Raw genomic sequence first — 17667 nt, 5'->3', positions numbered from 1 at the left:
CACGAGAACATCAGAATCTAATAAAATGAACTGATGTGAAGCGGCAAAACCATTTTCATGAACAGGACAGAGGAATTTCCATGTCTTCCACAGCGTACCTGCGGTCATCCTAAACACGCTTTGAAACTTTTTACATAGTCATCTCATTTTCAAAATCTCTTCATTTGCTTTATATTTAGGGTGTTCTTGATTATTTTATAGCAATTTATTTTACACAATCAATACAACAAAATATATTGTTCTATGTTATATCATTACCCTTGACAGTTCCGTGTATGATTGAGAAAATATAAGGCCTGGGGCTTGTTTGCTAGTGGTCATATGGGAGTTTGTCGATGATTGTAAAGGGTGTTAGAGGACTCCTTTAGTTCAGTCAGGACAATCTCTGCATGTCTTAAGGTCCTGGAAATTCTATTTTTGTATATAATAATAAAAAAAAGCAAAAGCAAAACTTGCATTCAAAAGAAAAATATGTGAACATATATGTACATCCTTTGAGAAACGTATGCACTGGAACGAGAAAGACTTTTTTTTTTTTTGGCTTAGTTTTATTTAACTTTTTTTATTTTATGTGAAACTGTATTTCTATAACCAGGCCCACACGGAATCTGCAACGACAGGACATTGCAACGCCCTCATTCTCAAAGTTCTACTGTACACTTCTTCATCTGACCCTTGCTTGTTTGTTTATTAAATAATTGTGGCTAATTTGATTACATTCAGCTACCAAAAACAGGGTAACAATTAAAAATGGCAAAAATCTGTTTCCATATAAGTGTTTTCTTGTTTTCCAGTAAAAACATTTATTTAAACAACTGTATACTTGCTGAAATATGTCTTGAATTAAGATTGTTTCTTACCCCATTGGCATTTTTTCCTTTTTAAGAATAAACCTTCTTAACCCTTTTTGCTGCGCTGGAAAGCCTTTACCTAATGTGGTGTTGCCAGTCATTAAAAAATAGATTTTCTTTTTACGTGATATTATCATCAAATCTTGGATTGAATATTTTTGTCAACATTTTGTTTTCTTGCGTTTAGCACAGATTGTTTATTTCTGTTTTGGAACTGAATGATTGTTGGCTTAATTGATCTGCGCTTATGCTAGTGTTGCCAAATCTGCACTTTTCCTTCGGAATTGGGCTAATTTTATACCATTGCTGCGGGTTGTTTTTTAGTCCACGGGTTAAAGCGAAATCCCCTGCCCCTCTGGAATGCGATTTCGACAGTGTATGACCCCTGTGGAAACCCCGCTATTGAGCTTGTTTTGGATGTAATTGGGCTAGTTTTAAGTAGCAGTTGGGCTGGTTTTGTTATGAAGCCCTGGCAGCCCTGGCTTATGCACCTCAGTTTTTGAGTAAAAACAACATTTTAGGATAATTTTGGCAATGTATACCATTTTTGACCAGGAGCACCACAAGTGGTGGGAAAGGTAGGAAAAAGGTGGGAAGAAGGGAAAGGTAAGAAATTGGGATGAAGTTTTTATACCCTGTTTAAAGTCAGTAAAATTTAACAATAACAATAATAATATTAATAATAATAAAATTTGCCAGTGGGGTAAGAAAAAATATAATTCAAGAAATCTTAATTAGTATCAGGTTTTATGCATTGTTTAAGGATATTTTTACCGAAAAACAAGGCTTGGTATGACCCATTTCACCAGCTTTATCCATTGCACTGCAAATGTCCAGTTAAACTCAGCACAGAAAATGCGATAAAAAGTATGCAGATTCCGTCTGGGCCTGCCTGTAACTCGTTGGACAGCAGCGGTACTTCTCCATTATGTGTGCAGTTATGTGGGAGGCTAAAAAAGGAAGACCACTCTGCCATCGGTGGATGGGCGGGGCTGTGTACATGGTGGGCGGTGCTTACAGTTCGTTTTAAAGGCTTGTGACCAGCTGCATTTGTCCCTCTCGTACGTCCCCCTCGGGGACACAGGCGTCTTTAGAGACGGGGATGATGAGGCCCTCGCTACTGTCTCTGCTTATCTGATAATACGCGTGCAGCTGCTGGCCTGACCCCAGGTTGGGCATGCTTTTATAGTAAACATCTTCGCTCGGACTGTTTTTGGATGGCGAGAGGTCCTGGTCCACATCTAGACTGCTCTCCGAGAATGGCGAGTCTCTGAGGTTTGGCATGCTGGTGTACACCGAGTCTCTGTTGGGGGAGGGCATGGCGGTCTCGCCCGGAGGTGGCAGCTGGCTGATGTAGCTGTGGGGATGCGAAGGCCCTCCGTCTGTGTCGGTCCTCGCTCTCTCCTGCGTATGGTACAGGAGCGAGTGAGTTCGCTGGGGGATGAGGGGGGCTTCAAGCGTGCGGGGATGCGTGTGGTGCAGCCCCAGACCGTCCATCTCGCTGTCCCCACCCACCTGCACCAGGGACGATGTCTCCGCGACCACAGGCTCCTCCCCTCTGCTGATCCCTGCCCCCTTTTTGGTGCTGATCCGGGACTCGGCGGCCCTGAGGTTGTTGTGCACGAGCTCGGAGATGATCATCTTCTCGAAGGCCGTGTCGTTGAGACTGAGCCCGCAATCCACCACCTGCACGCCGTCGCTGTAGTTATGAAGTGAGTAGCTGTTATTAAAGTTGCCGTTGAGTGGTAGAGTCCCGAACGTGTTCGTATCTCTGCCGCTGATCACCGAGTGTCCTGCAACAACACAAGAAGCAGAAAAACGTTAGGTCTCGGAGCATGCTCTCGGAGCATTCAAAATATCAAATCACAATGTTTAATGCTGTTTAGGAGTCAAATGCATAACTGCAAACATTTTTAAAACAAGTAAAAATCACAAATCTTTAGTCTGCGCATGCAGAACTGTAAGGCTCTGTTAGGAAACTATATTATCGCCCAATGATATATTAAAAGTTGGACCTTTGGTGAGCATACGAAAATTGTAAACCGTTTTATCGAACAGCTCCCTATATAAAGTTTGATGCATACTATTATCCAACTTTATTTGCATAAATACACTACACTCCTGTAAAGCAATATATGCTATATAGTAAATATATAGTAAATCTCAAGTGCCTGATTTGTTTAATTTCATCGCGAAATGTTGGTGTGTTAATTTCATCGCCCAGTTGTGTGTGTGTGTGTATATATACATATATATATATATATATATATATATATATATATATATATATATATATATTTGCATAGGGCGACAGATACTATATAACATATCTCAACGGCAAAATGTAAACTATATTACAACTCAGCTCTAAACTTATAAACGTAACTATATGACAAGATAGTAATATGTTAAAAACATTAACATCATGATTTTCTGTAAAGCGGCTTAGAAACAATATGGAGTGTGAAAAGTGCTATAAAAATTAATTTGACGACTTAAGTCATGCATTTACTATGTAGTTTAACTACTTTCAGCGTGAAATCGTGCATTATTTGCAAACGACACACAATCCAACCAGGCCTTAATAACGTGCAGTTGTATTTCCGGATTTTTAAAGAGCCTGGATCCCAGTTCTACAGCCCCAGCAAAGTATGCCAAATTGCAGTAGTCCGTCACATCTTGGTATACCTGAACGAATTTGCATAATTCCCTTACTGAATCGGCAGGCGCAGGCACAATTCATTCTTTGTGAATTCTCCACAGTTTGAAGTTCAGAATTTTTCCTCAATCAAACAATTTTGAACAATTCACAATGACCAATTTCGGAATGTTGGTTTCAATTACATCCCAAACAACATTAAAATCATTATGTAGGCTTCAAACATCACAGACACAAATGAGAGAGCGGCACAGATGTATATTCACAGATGAAAGAGCGGTGACAGTCACAGAATTCATCAACATCAGCTTGTATTTGAAGCAGTGGGGGTGAAGGGTTTGAAAGAAACGGAAAAAAGCCAAATAGGATAAAAAACAAACAGCCATTTCTCACACTACAGAGAGTCAATGAAAGCGAAAGAATCCAACAGACAGGAGAGAGAAAACTCACTCTGAACAACTCACATCAAGTCTGTCTGTTCAGGCCAGCAGACCTGAGCGCTGCTGATGAACAAAAAGAACACAAAACAAAAAGGATGATGAGATATCACTAACAGAAAAAAGTGAAAAAAAAGAACAAAAAACAAATTACATTAGCGCAAGCAAAGGACTTAGCAAATTAAATTAACATCACAATTAAGGCCTTTTCCCTCCGTTAAATGTCACAGTTGGGTTTGTTTGCTGGACTGGACTTTATGTGGTAATTGGAGCTCATGTGCGGTATTATGTGGTAATTGGAGCTCGGTGGATGAGTGGCCGCCTGCATGAGCTACGATAATCTTTAACTGCATCTTACGAGAGCTCACCGGTGGGCGGCACGGACACAGCCATTCTCAGAGCCTCTCCACAGAAATAACAAGACAAAGGAAGGAGATGGCAGATGGGAACAGAAGAGGGACAGTAATTTGAGGAAAGGGAGTTTAAGAGAGATTTCTGCTGGATATTGAGACGGAAGGGCTAAAGAAACATGAGGGCTTTTCTCTGACAGGATCCCTTACCAAACTCGTAAACAGACAGAGAGATGTGTTAAACTGGAGGAGGGTAACAAAGAATATACTGGGGACACTTCATATACTGTACACTATGACACTATGGAAGCCTGTTTCCACCATAGGGTAAACAAAAATATAATAATTGCTATTTTCTCACAATTCTGAGTTTTTTTTCCTTTCCTTTCCTTTCCTTTCCTTTCCTTTCAATTTTTTTTTTTTTTTTTGCAATTCTGAGGAAATAATTTCAAAATATAGAGCCTGGTCTCATGAGAATGCATATCTATAGCACAATTTTTTTTTTTTTTTGTATTTCACATGCTATTTACACACAGAAACTGACTCTGGCGTGTTTGATAATGCACATTTTGTCGTACATAATACGCACCTACCCCACAACCCTAAACCAGCCAATTGCGTATCATATGCACAAGTCACAATTCTGACATTTTCATACAATTGTGAGTTTATTTCACTCAATTCTGAGATACTTAAAAAAAAAAAAACAGAATTGTGAGATAAAAAGGTCGCAATTACCTTTATTTGTTTGTATGTTTGTTTGTTGGAAACTAGCTTCGATAATATCTGGATACTTTAAATTAATTACTTACTAATTTAATAACACGTCAAAATATATTATTTTACAGAAAAAAAGTTACACAAAACAAACAAACAAAACAAAAATTGTGTAAAATAAGACTATAACTTAAATTACAAAATTTTTAAATTACAAACTCGAGAGGTTCAGACAACATACATCCATGTTTTATGAAAATTAAGTTCATAACTTGGCAAAAAATTATAATAATAATAGCAAACAAACAAATAAATAAATGCTACAGTATTTTTTTTGTCAAGTTGTGAAATTAATTTTCATTAAACATCTGAATCTCAGTTTCATGACTGGATTAGCCACAGTAGAAGCTAATTGTAATTATAAACTATATGCTATTCATATTGAAGAGACTGGCTTCAAAATCTGTAGCCATTCAACTTTGAACGGAGAAGAAAGTATTTGGATAAATCCAACCCGATGTCCAACGTAACTGTGTTTAACAAAGAGAGAAGGCGACTGACTGCTTTCAGTACAATCTCCATTCAGAATGACATGTGTACATTTAGACTAAGAAATCTCAATTGTGTGTGCAATGTGCATGCATCGTGCCAAGTTGTAAAATGCAGAGGTGATGAAAGTATTGTTTCATTGAGAGCAACATTTCCTCATTCTAATGATTTTTGAACCATGTACTGACAATATGTGGATGATCTGTTGATGGCCAGAGAGTTAAATCATGGTAAAACAATTTCATTTGATGGGCAAATTTAAAACTGATTGCATACTTGTCTCTCTGTAGGTCACTGAGTGTGTGCAGGAAGGGGAAAGAGAAAACAAGACACAAACAGTTAACAGTGTCATGTCACTCACAAAAAAATCAAAAATCAAATAAAAAAGTCGAATTACATTTTCTTAAACATAAATATTCAATAAAAAGGAAATAAAATGTGTGCATAAAAATATCTTGTGAGCATCACAAAGATCTCATATTGAAGAAAAATAGCTTTTCTCCGTGCTATAAAATCACACACCGAGAACTACAGTTTTAGCCTAATGCATCTGATCTATCAGTGTGATTTCTCCGCACAGAGGGGCTGATACTGATTATACTCATAGCACTACACAGTACCACATGAGCAGAAGGGCAAACAGGAGTGTAGTGGATTAATAGTCACACCTGGAGAGTGAAAGACTGGCACCGTTGGTGTGTTACATACGATAGTTTCAGCCAGTAAGGTGTTGTAGGGGTTATTAGTGCCTTGTGGTCTCAGAAGAGGGTTAGTAAGAAGATAATTGCCCGTCATTCCTGAAGCAACAAAAAACAAGAGGACAAATAAGATTATGACCTAATCTTATAGTAGTAATGAAATAAATGGATATATGAATTATCTAGCTGCGTATTTATGCAATTTCATTGTAATCTACTCGCTAATATTAAATCAAATTAATGTCAAGAAATGCAAATAACCAATTTTAAAATGTTAAGGATATTTGCCAATGATATCCTACATACAAAATAAAAAGGACAAATATTTGTCAAATGCAAATAAATAAATACCATTCTGGGCACAGCTTCTTACTAATTCAATATCTCAGGTTAAAATAGTATGTGCTAAAAATATATCTATGTATATAAATTAAAATTATATATTTTTTTGGCCCATATTATTTTTAGTGCCACAATGTTGTGATATAAATATTGTACACAAAACCAGCCATTGTTGTTATTGTTTCTGAACAGAGACACTGAAGCACAGAAAGACAAATAGCATTTTTTTTTTTGCACCTTTGTGTTTTGTGCTCGAACGCATGCATTAAAAGCATGCTGAGTGTTTTAGAGCAAGCCAAAGCAAACGGCTCTGAATAATACAACCTTACCGCAGGTCAGCTAGAGTTGAACATCATCTTCTCATCACATGCATTTCAGCCCTGGCTAAATAATAAATGACAGTTTTTTTTTCTAGATCCTTGAAATAGCTGACTGAGGGCATATTTTCTACTGACTCACTACTGTAGCTGTGGGGCTTGTCTGGCTTCCTGTGTCTTTAAATGGACATTAATTGTTTGATTTTCCATTAAAGTCAACATGAAATCAAAGTTGACCCTATTTACTTTCTCAATACATTTTCCTGATGTTACTGTGAACGAATCATCAGTCCATGTTATTCCAAAAAAAAAAAAAAATAAAGTGTTTTTGCATCATAATCTTTCATCAAAATGTAATAACTTGCTTCGCCTCTGAAACGACTTTTCTTTTTGGCTGATGATACCAATCCATATTTTTCACCCTTCCCTTCCAAACACCTGTCATACAGAGACCACTTTTCACGATCAAATTAATTTGCTATCTGACAAATATGTCACATCACATTAGTAAAGGGGTTGCGAATGCTGTTTTATGTTGACTTTAAGTAAAATAACATCTGAGTGGTTTAAAATAGATACTCGTGCATGTTTACCAGTAATCATGCTTTTCATAAGCTTATACGTTGTAAATGAAAAACATGTTTTTAATAAATATATTAACTAATTAACTTAAAATAAATGTTGAAATGTTTAAAATAAAATGATTCATTCAGTTCAATAGTGCAGAGCTTCTAAAATCATTGGCTATTAAATATTTTTAAACATTTAATTAAACATGGATGACTGATTAAAGATCCTCACTATGTCTGAGTCTATTATTTCAGAGAAACGTTTCCATGAAACAGAGCTGGATGTATATGACTGACCTTGGTTGAGGGTTGATGTGCTGTTGATGTCTCCTGAGATGAACGAGGACTCAGACTGTTTTCTGACTGTGTCGTTCCACATTCTTCTAATTCGACTCTGTTAGATGAACAAACAGCCATGACACACGGATCACTATCTTTGAGAGGGAAAAACTGCATGTTACATCTTTTTCCGATATGTACAGTGGCCCCAAAAAGAATTTGGATGCTTTTGGATACTTCAGTCGTACTTGATCTGATGCATTGACATTCATACATTTATAACTAAATATCAAAGCAAGTGGCATCTAGAAACACATGATAGCTTTTATCAGAACTAACTTAACTTTTCTGAGCCTTTTCAATGACTTTCAAGCAACTGACTCCAATGTCATTTTTATTGGATGCATGCATGCATTTAGTTAGTTCCTTAAAGTTCACATGTGTCCTACCAGAGTAAACTCATGTGTAGTTAAACCATTAACCATAGACACGTTCCAATATGTAATAATAATATTAATTTGCACATTATTCATTCATACAGCCATACATACATATAGTAGGATAATATGATATAGTCACAGTTTATGCTATGTTGGATATTAAAAGCTTTATGTTTAGGTTACAGGTTTCTTTTTTTTATGTGGAAATGTTAAATCCTCGAGGATCCTTTTTTTTCTCTTGTGTTTTATTATTTTACATATTGATATTTATTAATAATTTATTGTAAGTTTTTTTAGGTGATTTCAAACATGAAATGGAGTGAAAGATCTGAAATCTATTTAAAATGATAATTAATTTAAATAGTAAATAATACCTAAAATGATATAATGTAATTCACAAGCTTCTGTTTTACACTGATACTGTTACAGTATATGATTCATCTGTCATTATTCAACTAAATTGTCAAAATGCATGCATTTACATAGAATATTTGACTTAATGTTGTACATTTTGTGTTTTCCATTTATGTGACTCATACTGGATGATTCATCATCATCATGTGCTCTGTATATGCAAAACTTTTCTCTGTTATAACTTTTTTTTATTTGTCTTTCCCCATACACAATCAATTTGATTTGTTTGGGACATTTTTGTTGTTGAAAAACAAAATACTCTCCACTCATTATTTTCACATTATAACTATAAATCAGCATGGAAAATATTTACCCAAGAGATTTTACAGTATTCAACATAAATGCTACATTAGTTATCATAACGCGGTTTATAAAGTAAATATTATAGTATACCAGAGCCCTATCTAAACATTGCATAGTATACACAGCTATTGCTATGATTCACTATAATATAATGCAATCCATCATAAAGACGTTCAAATAAAATCTGTCTGCGAAAACAAGAAAAAACATAGAAAAAGATCTGTGCCTGAGTGTGTGCGCGTACTGGAGCAGATGGAAGCACTAACAGAGTTTCATTTCATTCCAATATGAAATGTGTCTCATAACCGAACGCCGCATTAAAAGCAGTGGAAATGAAAACAATGGAAATTGGGTCAGTAGTGTTTGTACCTGAGTACCAGAGGAATAGCGAGCGCTTGTCCGTGTTGTTGAGGTCTTTGTGGAGCTGTGTGAGCTCTCTGTCGTGATCCCGCTACAGCAGTACGTGTGTCGGAGGCATTTGCTGTACTCTCTCCGAACCTGCAGTTCAAAGGAACGTTTTTTTTTTTTTTTTCTTCAAGTGAATTTTTTAACGTGCGCTTCTCGTTAAAATCGAGAGCTCGGGTGAAACTATATATTTCAGGAAGCACTTACTTTCTTCTGAAGCAGGCAGTGGAAGGTGAAGATAAACATGCCCTGGAACGCGTTGAAGATAGTGAAGAGGTACGCCAAGACAACGGATGACTCGCTGATGAAGAACAAGCCAAATGACCAGGTCAGGCCCAAGAGACACAGCAGAGCAAAGCCACCCATGACCCACGACCTTCGAGAGCAAATGAAACAGAAACAATGAGCCATGAGAGAGGGATTTTTCCTTCAGCAAACAGCAGAAATCATTACAGCATTACAATCGCAGCAAAACAATACAAATCAAACACAGGTTCTGAAAATCATTTGGACTGACATCTTAGGCACAAGTAGATGGGTAATGCAGTGGAACATATCACTGAGAGGTTAATCTATCCCATATGAAAGTGGGATTATCGTAAAGAAGGTTTAATCAGTATTGAGGCAGTGGAGTGTGGAGATATTTTTGCATGCCACACTACTGGGTAAAGACGCATGATATTGGGCTGCATTCAGACGGAGGGGAAAGAGAAAGAGCAGTAATCATCTCTGACTGGTCCGTTTTAGTGGAGGAGGCGCTGACAACAGGTCTCGGCTGACTGAGGAACCAAAGAGATAGAGCTTGCTTTCATCAGAGGAGAGATGAGAGATGAAACAAGAAACTAACATATGAGGATTTGGAGGAATAGGAGGGCTTAATAAAGGTTTTCTGAGGGTATAAGAGTGCACTGATATCTATAAATGAGGGGCGGAATGGATGGAGCTGAGTATGCATCGATATTAAAATTCTATCCGCTGATCATTTTTTTTTTCATCTTACATCTTACATCTTAACTGATAAACGGGTAGCATTAAAAATACTGTTGTGTCTAAAAATAAATAAATAGCTAAATATATAAGTAACACGCTATGATTCATGTATAAAACAGTACTTTTCAATAGAAACTGTCTGAAAATAGCTAAATAATATCTATTTTCAAACTTTTAAATTCAACAGTGAATTTTGACAACATTATAAAGCACAGTTTAAAAGATGGATTTGCATATATAATATGCATTGCTATAAAAATTACATGCCAATAATTATATTGTTTTAATAAATAAATACAATGCTGCAAATAATTTATTAAATAATACTATATAATAGCAACTATTAACTAGTTTTAAGTGCAAGAGTAAATTTTGACATTATATTATAATTAGAGCTGGCAAACGATTAATCGCGTCCAAAATAAAAGTTTTTATGTAATATTTTATTAAATGCTTATCATTTAGATTAACTGTATACTCTCATATCACTGAATGAAAGTAAACCTTTAAACACCAATGATTTAGCAACACTGTTAAACTGTTATACATAATCTTCAGCAGACCTCTATCTTTTATACAACACATTATAATTAGTGCTGTCAAACGATTAATCGCGATTAATCGCATCCAAAATAAAGGTTTTTGTTTACATAATATATGTGTGTGTACTGTGTATATTTATTATGTATATATAAATACACACACATACAGTATATATTTTGAAAACATCTACATGTATTTAAATGCATATATTTATATAATTGATATTATATATATAGATATATTAAATGTACCAATATAACATACTTTTCATAAATATATACATGCGAGTGTATTCATATATACATTATAAATATACACAGTACACACACATATATTATGTAAACAAAAACTTTTATTTTGGATGCGATTAATCGCGATTAATCGTTTGACAGCACTAATTATAATGTGTTTTATAAAAGATAGAGGTCTGCTGAAGATTATGTATAACAGTTTAACAGTGTTAGTAAATCATTTGTGTTTAAAGGTTTAATTTCATTCAGTGATATGAGAGTAAAGTTAATCTAAATGATAAGTATTTAATCAAATATATGTGGAAATCAGCATGCACAGTTAAATATGCAGTGCTGACCAACATATACAGTACAATATGGACTGTTAGTAAGTAAGTACATAAATAAATACCCACTGATATATCATATACCCATATATGTTGTAAATTAGGGCATGACAGTTTGCATGAGAAAATGAAGGGAATTTGTGCTTTGGCATCTGAGGGTTATAAGAGTAGGAATATATCAGGGGGTTAGCAATATGAAGTGTGAGGAGGTCTGAGAGTTTGAGGGTAGGATGACAGGGAGGAGGAGGAGGGTAGAAAGGGTTATGGGTTTGAAGGATTTAAGCATATGAGGGTATGAAGTTAAGATGTACAGCAATTTAAGACGGTCCATGTGGAATAAAAATTAAGAAACCAGTTAAGCCACAGACAGACAGACAGACAGACAGCGCGCATGAGCAGCACAGAGTCGGCGCTACTTGAAGAGCCCAGCAAACAGACAATAAGATGACAAGGGGAGCAACCATGAGGCTGTGGCACAGATGTTTAGCTAACGCTCTTACTTGATAAATGGTTTATTATCTTCATAGCTAGAGAGCATGGCCAGCAGAGGAGAGAGACAACATTAGATCAGGCAAATCAGTTGGATTAGCATTGAAGTCCAAATGTAAGAATTCTGAAGTTAAACATAAAATAAAGCTGGACAGAAAAAGATAGATTTTGTCCTCAGCTGTGACAAGACAAAAAATTTCTGAATAAATGTAACTGTCCAGGTTATGAATTCTTAAAGACAACATGAAACTGAACCACAATGTGTATACTTCTATAATAACTATGAATAAATATCAAAATAATTAAACTTCATAAAGATATGAAACACCAAATAACTTTCTATTGGCTGTGTTGCATCACAAAGCAGTTTCATTTTGGTGAAATTCAAAGGGGTCATATGATGCAATTTCATGTTTTCCTTTCTCTTTGGAGTCTTACAAGCTGTTTGTGCATAGATAAGATCTGTAAAGATCTGTAAAGTCTCAAACCCAAAGAGATTTCTTTATAAAAGTTAAGACTCTGCCATGCCTTCCTAAAACGGCTCATTCAAACACACCCCCACATGTCTACGTCACTGTATGGGAAGATTTGCATAACACCGCCCAAATGTATACGCAATGAAAGAAAGCATAACTTTTATTCTCACTGTAGTATTGTTGTTGCTGCCGCCATGTCGTAGTGTGTTTCGTTGTGAAAGCAAAAGCACTTTGTTTGGCCTTCCAAATGAGTACACAACTAAAAATCAGTGGTTAAGTTATATTTACAACACTGTTACAGAATAGTACAACGCAAATATTAGAGTGTGTGCAGCGCATTTTACGGAGGACTGTTTCCTGATCCTGGGAGAGAGTAGCCTACAATGTGAACACTATGAATGGCTGTGAACACTATAAAGTGGGGCAATTCCAACAGACAGTCTGGTGCTTCTGACTCACAGCCTGTAAGTACGTTTTGATATTTAAAGAATTTGCAACTGACCAATCAAACGCGAGTTTTGAGCAGTGTAGAGTAGTGCTTGTTTGGCGTTTCTGCGATCACAAATGCAGACATAGTGTTATGTTTATGCACAACCAATGCCTCGTTTATAGTGGGTTTTATTGTTTTTGTCTCGTCGCGCAGGGACGCGCCATCACAACATGGTAAGGGGCGTAACATTTCCATCACACGCTTGAGGTATTCGGCCAATCACAACGCACTGGATAGTTGGCCAATCAGCGCACGCCTCGCTTCTCAGAACGATGAGCTTTGTAAAAATCGGCGCGTTTAAAGTCGGAGCATAGAGGAGCAACAATAATGTACAGTATGTGGAAAATAATGTGTTTTTTTTAACCGCAAACCATGTAAACGCATTGCATTACACCAAATACACAAAATCATGTTATTTTTAGCAACATCATATGACCCCTGGTAACACTTTATTCTAGGGTCTCTTAACTAGTTGCTTATTAGCATGCATATTACTAGAATATTAGCCACTTATTAGTAGTAATTAAGCACATATTAACGCCTTATTCTACATCCCTATTCCTACCCAATACCTAAATTTAACAACTACCTTACTAACTATTAATAAGCAGCAAATTAGGAGTTTATTGAGGGAAAATTCATAGTTAATAGTTAATAAGTGTTCCCTATTCTAAAGTGTTACCTGACCCCTTTAATTCTCACTGGAAGCTTTGCACCTGGTTAGGACAAGGTTTTAGTCGACAGTTATTAATACTTAATATCATGATATTATTAGTCAATATCATTATATATATATATATATATATATATATATATATATATATATATATATATATATATATATATATATAGCATACGATAGTGAATCTTTATTAAGAAAGTAAAAAGGGTCAATTTTGATTTCATGTTGTCTTTAACACACTTGATGATTACATGACAAGACTTTTCATAAAACTTTACCGCCACTGTAAATTTTCTTCCCTTTTTTTTTTTTATACAGACAGATTTAATTCTCCCACGCTGCTTTGCCTTATGCAAAGAGCCCTATTCTAAAGAGCCTAAAGATGGTTCTCTCAGGCCAAATGTGCCAGTGCTTTGCCGTTTTACACTATTTAATGCGGCAGTAATGTTTTATGAGCGACATAAGTTACGGTGTACGGTGAATCTTACCCAGGCAAATCAGAATTATAATAGCCATCACAGACGCGATAATTACTGGTTTGGGTAAGAGAACAGAGAGAAGACAGAGAAAGAGAAAGAAAGGAGAGAGAAAAAAACAAAGGGAAATGGGAAACACAGAAATGAAACGAAATGCTGCAGATTAGCTTGCTGAACATGCAACATGCTGCAATGAGCCCAGAGTTTAGCAGATTGATTCATCTTGCCCTGTGGTGATGGGTGGAGAGATTTTTAGACAACAAACAGCCGACACAATGCCTGTGAGCAACATATTTTTCAAGTGTGTTATTCATGTCTATATCATTGTTAAATCTAATAAAATATGCATATTTCCCCAATGGCTGTGTGTTAAGTTTGAAAGATCACATTAAATGCAATCTGTGTCATATATCAAATCCAAAACATATAAGGCTCTTTCCATGAACAGGGTCCAAGGGTTGTGACCAAAAATTTGGGACTTGGCTAAAGTTTTAAATTCTCATTTGTGAACATTTTAACGTGAACTAACAATGAACAATAAGCAACGTCTACAGCATTTCTTAAACTTAGTCAATGTAAAATTACAATTTATATTTGATATTTGTTACCAAATGCACTGCACTCTGCACTAACATGAACAAACAATGAACAATTATATTTTTTTAATAACTACCAATAACAGTGTTTAATACATGCTTTAAAAATGATTAATTAATTTATGTTAGATAATGCATGTAATGAGATCTTTAAAGTGAAAAAAATATATAATATCATATAATCTTCTTATATCATATAATCTTCTATAATCAGTCAACACTGCATTATAATTTGTTTTCAGTGCAAAAATTAGTTTTCCTTTCATGCAGTAGGAAAGGCACAAATAATGCCTTAATCATTTTATGCCTGAGAAAATTTCAAAAAACCTTACATTTTTGAAATATAAGGAAATCTTGAGATAACAAGCTGCATTTGCAAAATATGAAAAACATGTTATTATTATTATTACTAATTGATTCACTTTTTTCAAAATCTAACAAAAATCTTAAGTGTAAAGGCGATAAAAACATTTGAATGTATTTCAATGTTTAATGTATTTTTATGCTTTACAGGCTTGTCACTGGAAATCACTGGAAACACATTGGAGAAAAGACTAAAAACAACATCTAAAAAAAAAAAAAAAATCACAACTTCAAAACATTAAAAAATATGTCATACACTATTAAATATAACCAGTAAGACATGCATTGCCATGCCAGCAAAAAAGAAAAAAAAGAGTTGTGTGGTCAACCAGCCCACTTTTTCTTTGCTTTTCAGCTACAGAAAGAGATCTCCCTCTTCGCAACAGGAAACACATGGAAGTGCTTTGACTGTGCAGTCTTTACACACACACACACACACACACACACACACACACACGCGCGCGTGTGTGAACACATCTGAATTCACTCTCCAGGCAGACTCTGAATACAGAGAGTTGTTCCAAAAAAGAGTTTTGTGGTCACTGTAAAGGAGGAACAGCGCTGAGCCTGTCTCAATCATTACGTGCCTCTCTGGCCATCGCTCACATTAATAGACGACGTGTACCTGAAGAGAATAACATCTGTCTGGAGTCCATCTGAATCCTTTCAGTCGACGCACTTAAATTCATCCAAGCAAAAAACTACAGTTTTGTAGATGCAACATGCAATGTAACCAAAAAACAATGCCTGATCCTGTTCTAAATGTTAGATTAGGAATGCTGCTTCTTCTTAGTGTGTGGTGGCACACATTGACTCCACATGAGCTGAAATATCGTGGGGAAAATGTGACTTACTTGATGTGCTCCAGCCGGCTGGAATCAGGTTTCAGCGATGTAGAGTGTTTCATCATTTTGTACATCGTGATGAGCAGGAAGATGAGATTGAGCTGTGCGAAAGCAAAAGACCTTTGTTAATAAACAAAAACAAAACTTAAAAGATTAGATAAGTGAAGTTTTATTGGGAGCATTAATTGAAAACAGTCATCTAAGCAACCCTTCAGCCAGTGCCTAATACAATAACCATCTGGCATATTGCGAGACAAAGCCAAGATGACTGGCGCCAAATACAGTGTCACTATATATCAATACAAGAATACAAAAAAGCAATAAAACCGTTTAACTGCAGAATGAAAACACAAATAGTTCAGAGAAGCTCAGAGACCACACATGGAGAAACGGATATTTGAGATTTCCTCAGGGAAGAAAAAAAAAGATATAACTTTAAGTAATATTCCGGGTTATTTCATATACAAACATCTATGGATCGCATTTGTGGCAAAACATCAAAGGGAAAGCATCCCTCAGTCTGTGAAAATGAACAGAAAATGCATATTTACAGTTTTGCACTCACAGTGGAATTTTAGCAGGGAATCATTCAGCACTGCAAATAAACATGTAAAATACACTACCACCGAACTATCACACTAATGCAAAAGTTAATCATAATATTACACATGGGACATGTTTATTATTTTGACTGATTGCATGGTGCTTTTACTGTAAACATATTTTCGTTTGTTTAACAAACCTAGGGACAAAATAGATTTTATTTACAGTCAAATGCATTTTCTGTGACTATCAACAAAATGATATTATACATAAATATTAGGTTATTTAATAAAATATATTAAAATGTTATTTTAAATCCCCATATATTCAATTAGTTAATAAATAAATTCTATTTAAATAGCAAATAACCTAGAATAAATATGTTTTGCTCAGTGTAAGAGTAATCATCAAAAAATTCAAAAGTGTTCAGAATGTTAGATATATAAAATGAAAAATAATGATTTCAAATTCCATCCGATTATTTAGGTAAGCAAATAATCTTTCATGGATCTGTTTCATTTGAACAGTCGAAACACTTTTGAAAGCTATTCATTTTTCCATTGATTGACACAAATGCAAAATGAAACTGATTAACAATTGCTCTCTAGGCTTTAACTGTAAGTGTACTTGCTTTAAACACATTCCTGTTCATTCTTCCCAACAAAGGGATTGGATTAATTTTCTTAGGTAATCATGTTACAGAAGCTGCCTTTATATTAAGTTAGTTAATGCATTTTATTATAATATTACTTAAGTGATTTTTGCTCAGTGAAAAAAAAAAAAAAGGCAGTTTAAGAGTATCCAGGAGCTTTTATCTACAAAACAAAAATATTCAGTGCTTTTAAATTTTGTCCAGTAATTTACAGTAAAAGCAATCGATCTCCAGCACATCTGTTTCATTTGCAATGCTAAAACATTCATATCGAAGACACACACACACCGCGAGAGGGATCTTGTAACAACCTAAAGTAATGCATTGGTCATACTTTATCACGTACTGTGTAAAATGACTTCCCAATAGCTACAACTATGTGGGACAACTACGTGGTGACGGAACATTTTCTGGTCTAATCCATTTTCTGGAGCACAGACAGGCGAGGACGTAGCAGTCTATCATTTGCGGCCGCTCTCATAAGTGGCTGTGTCACCAGCTCAAACAAGCTCTTCAGTTCGGCTCCTTGTTCGGGCGCACAAGCTCATCATTCTGCCATCAAAACAGCTATGACGATCAATAACGTGCTGCTCATGCAATCAAGTGCCACGGTTT

At 35.6% G+C, this 17667-nt stretch overlaps 1 protein-coding gene across 1 annotated transcript in view; it reads right to left on the bottom strand.

The window, feature by feature from the left end:
- Positions 1 to 575: 575 nt before the first annotated feature.
- The window catches only part of LOC306855279 (adhesion G protein-coupled receptor L2-like), a 100232-nt gene continuing 83140 nt past the window's right edge, over positions 576 to 17667 (bottom strand). The window contains exons 17-23 of the mRNA XM_079393849.1: positions 15867 to 15958; positions 9538 to 9706; positions 9295 to 9423; positions 7751 to 7883; positions 6232 to 6360; positions 5840 to 5857; positions 576 to 2644 (exon numbers count right to left, since the gene is read on the bottom strand). Of these exons, the coding sequence (XP_079249975.1) occupies positions 1878 to 2644; positions 5840 to 5857; positions 6232 to 6360; positions 7751 to 7883; positions 9295 to 9423; positions 9538 to 9706; positions 15867 to 15958 (1437 nt within the window). The 3' untranslated portion in view covers positions 576 to 1877. The remainder of the gene's footprint in view (positions 2645 to 5839; positions 5858 to 6231; positions 6361 to 7750; positions 7884 to 9294; positions 9424 to 9537; positions 9707 to 15866; positions 15959 to 17667) is intronic.

Source organism: Barbus barbus, assembly GCF_936440315.1.
Source record: "Barbus barbus genome assembly, chromosome: 35".
NCBI lineage: Eukaryota > Metazoa > Chordata > Actinopteri > Cypriniformes > Cyprinidae > Barbus > Barbus barbus.
This window is presented reverse-complemented; position numbering and strand designations above follow the sequence as displayed.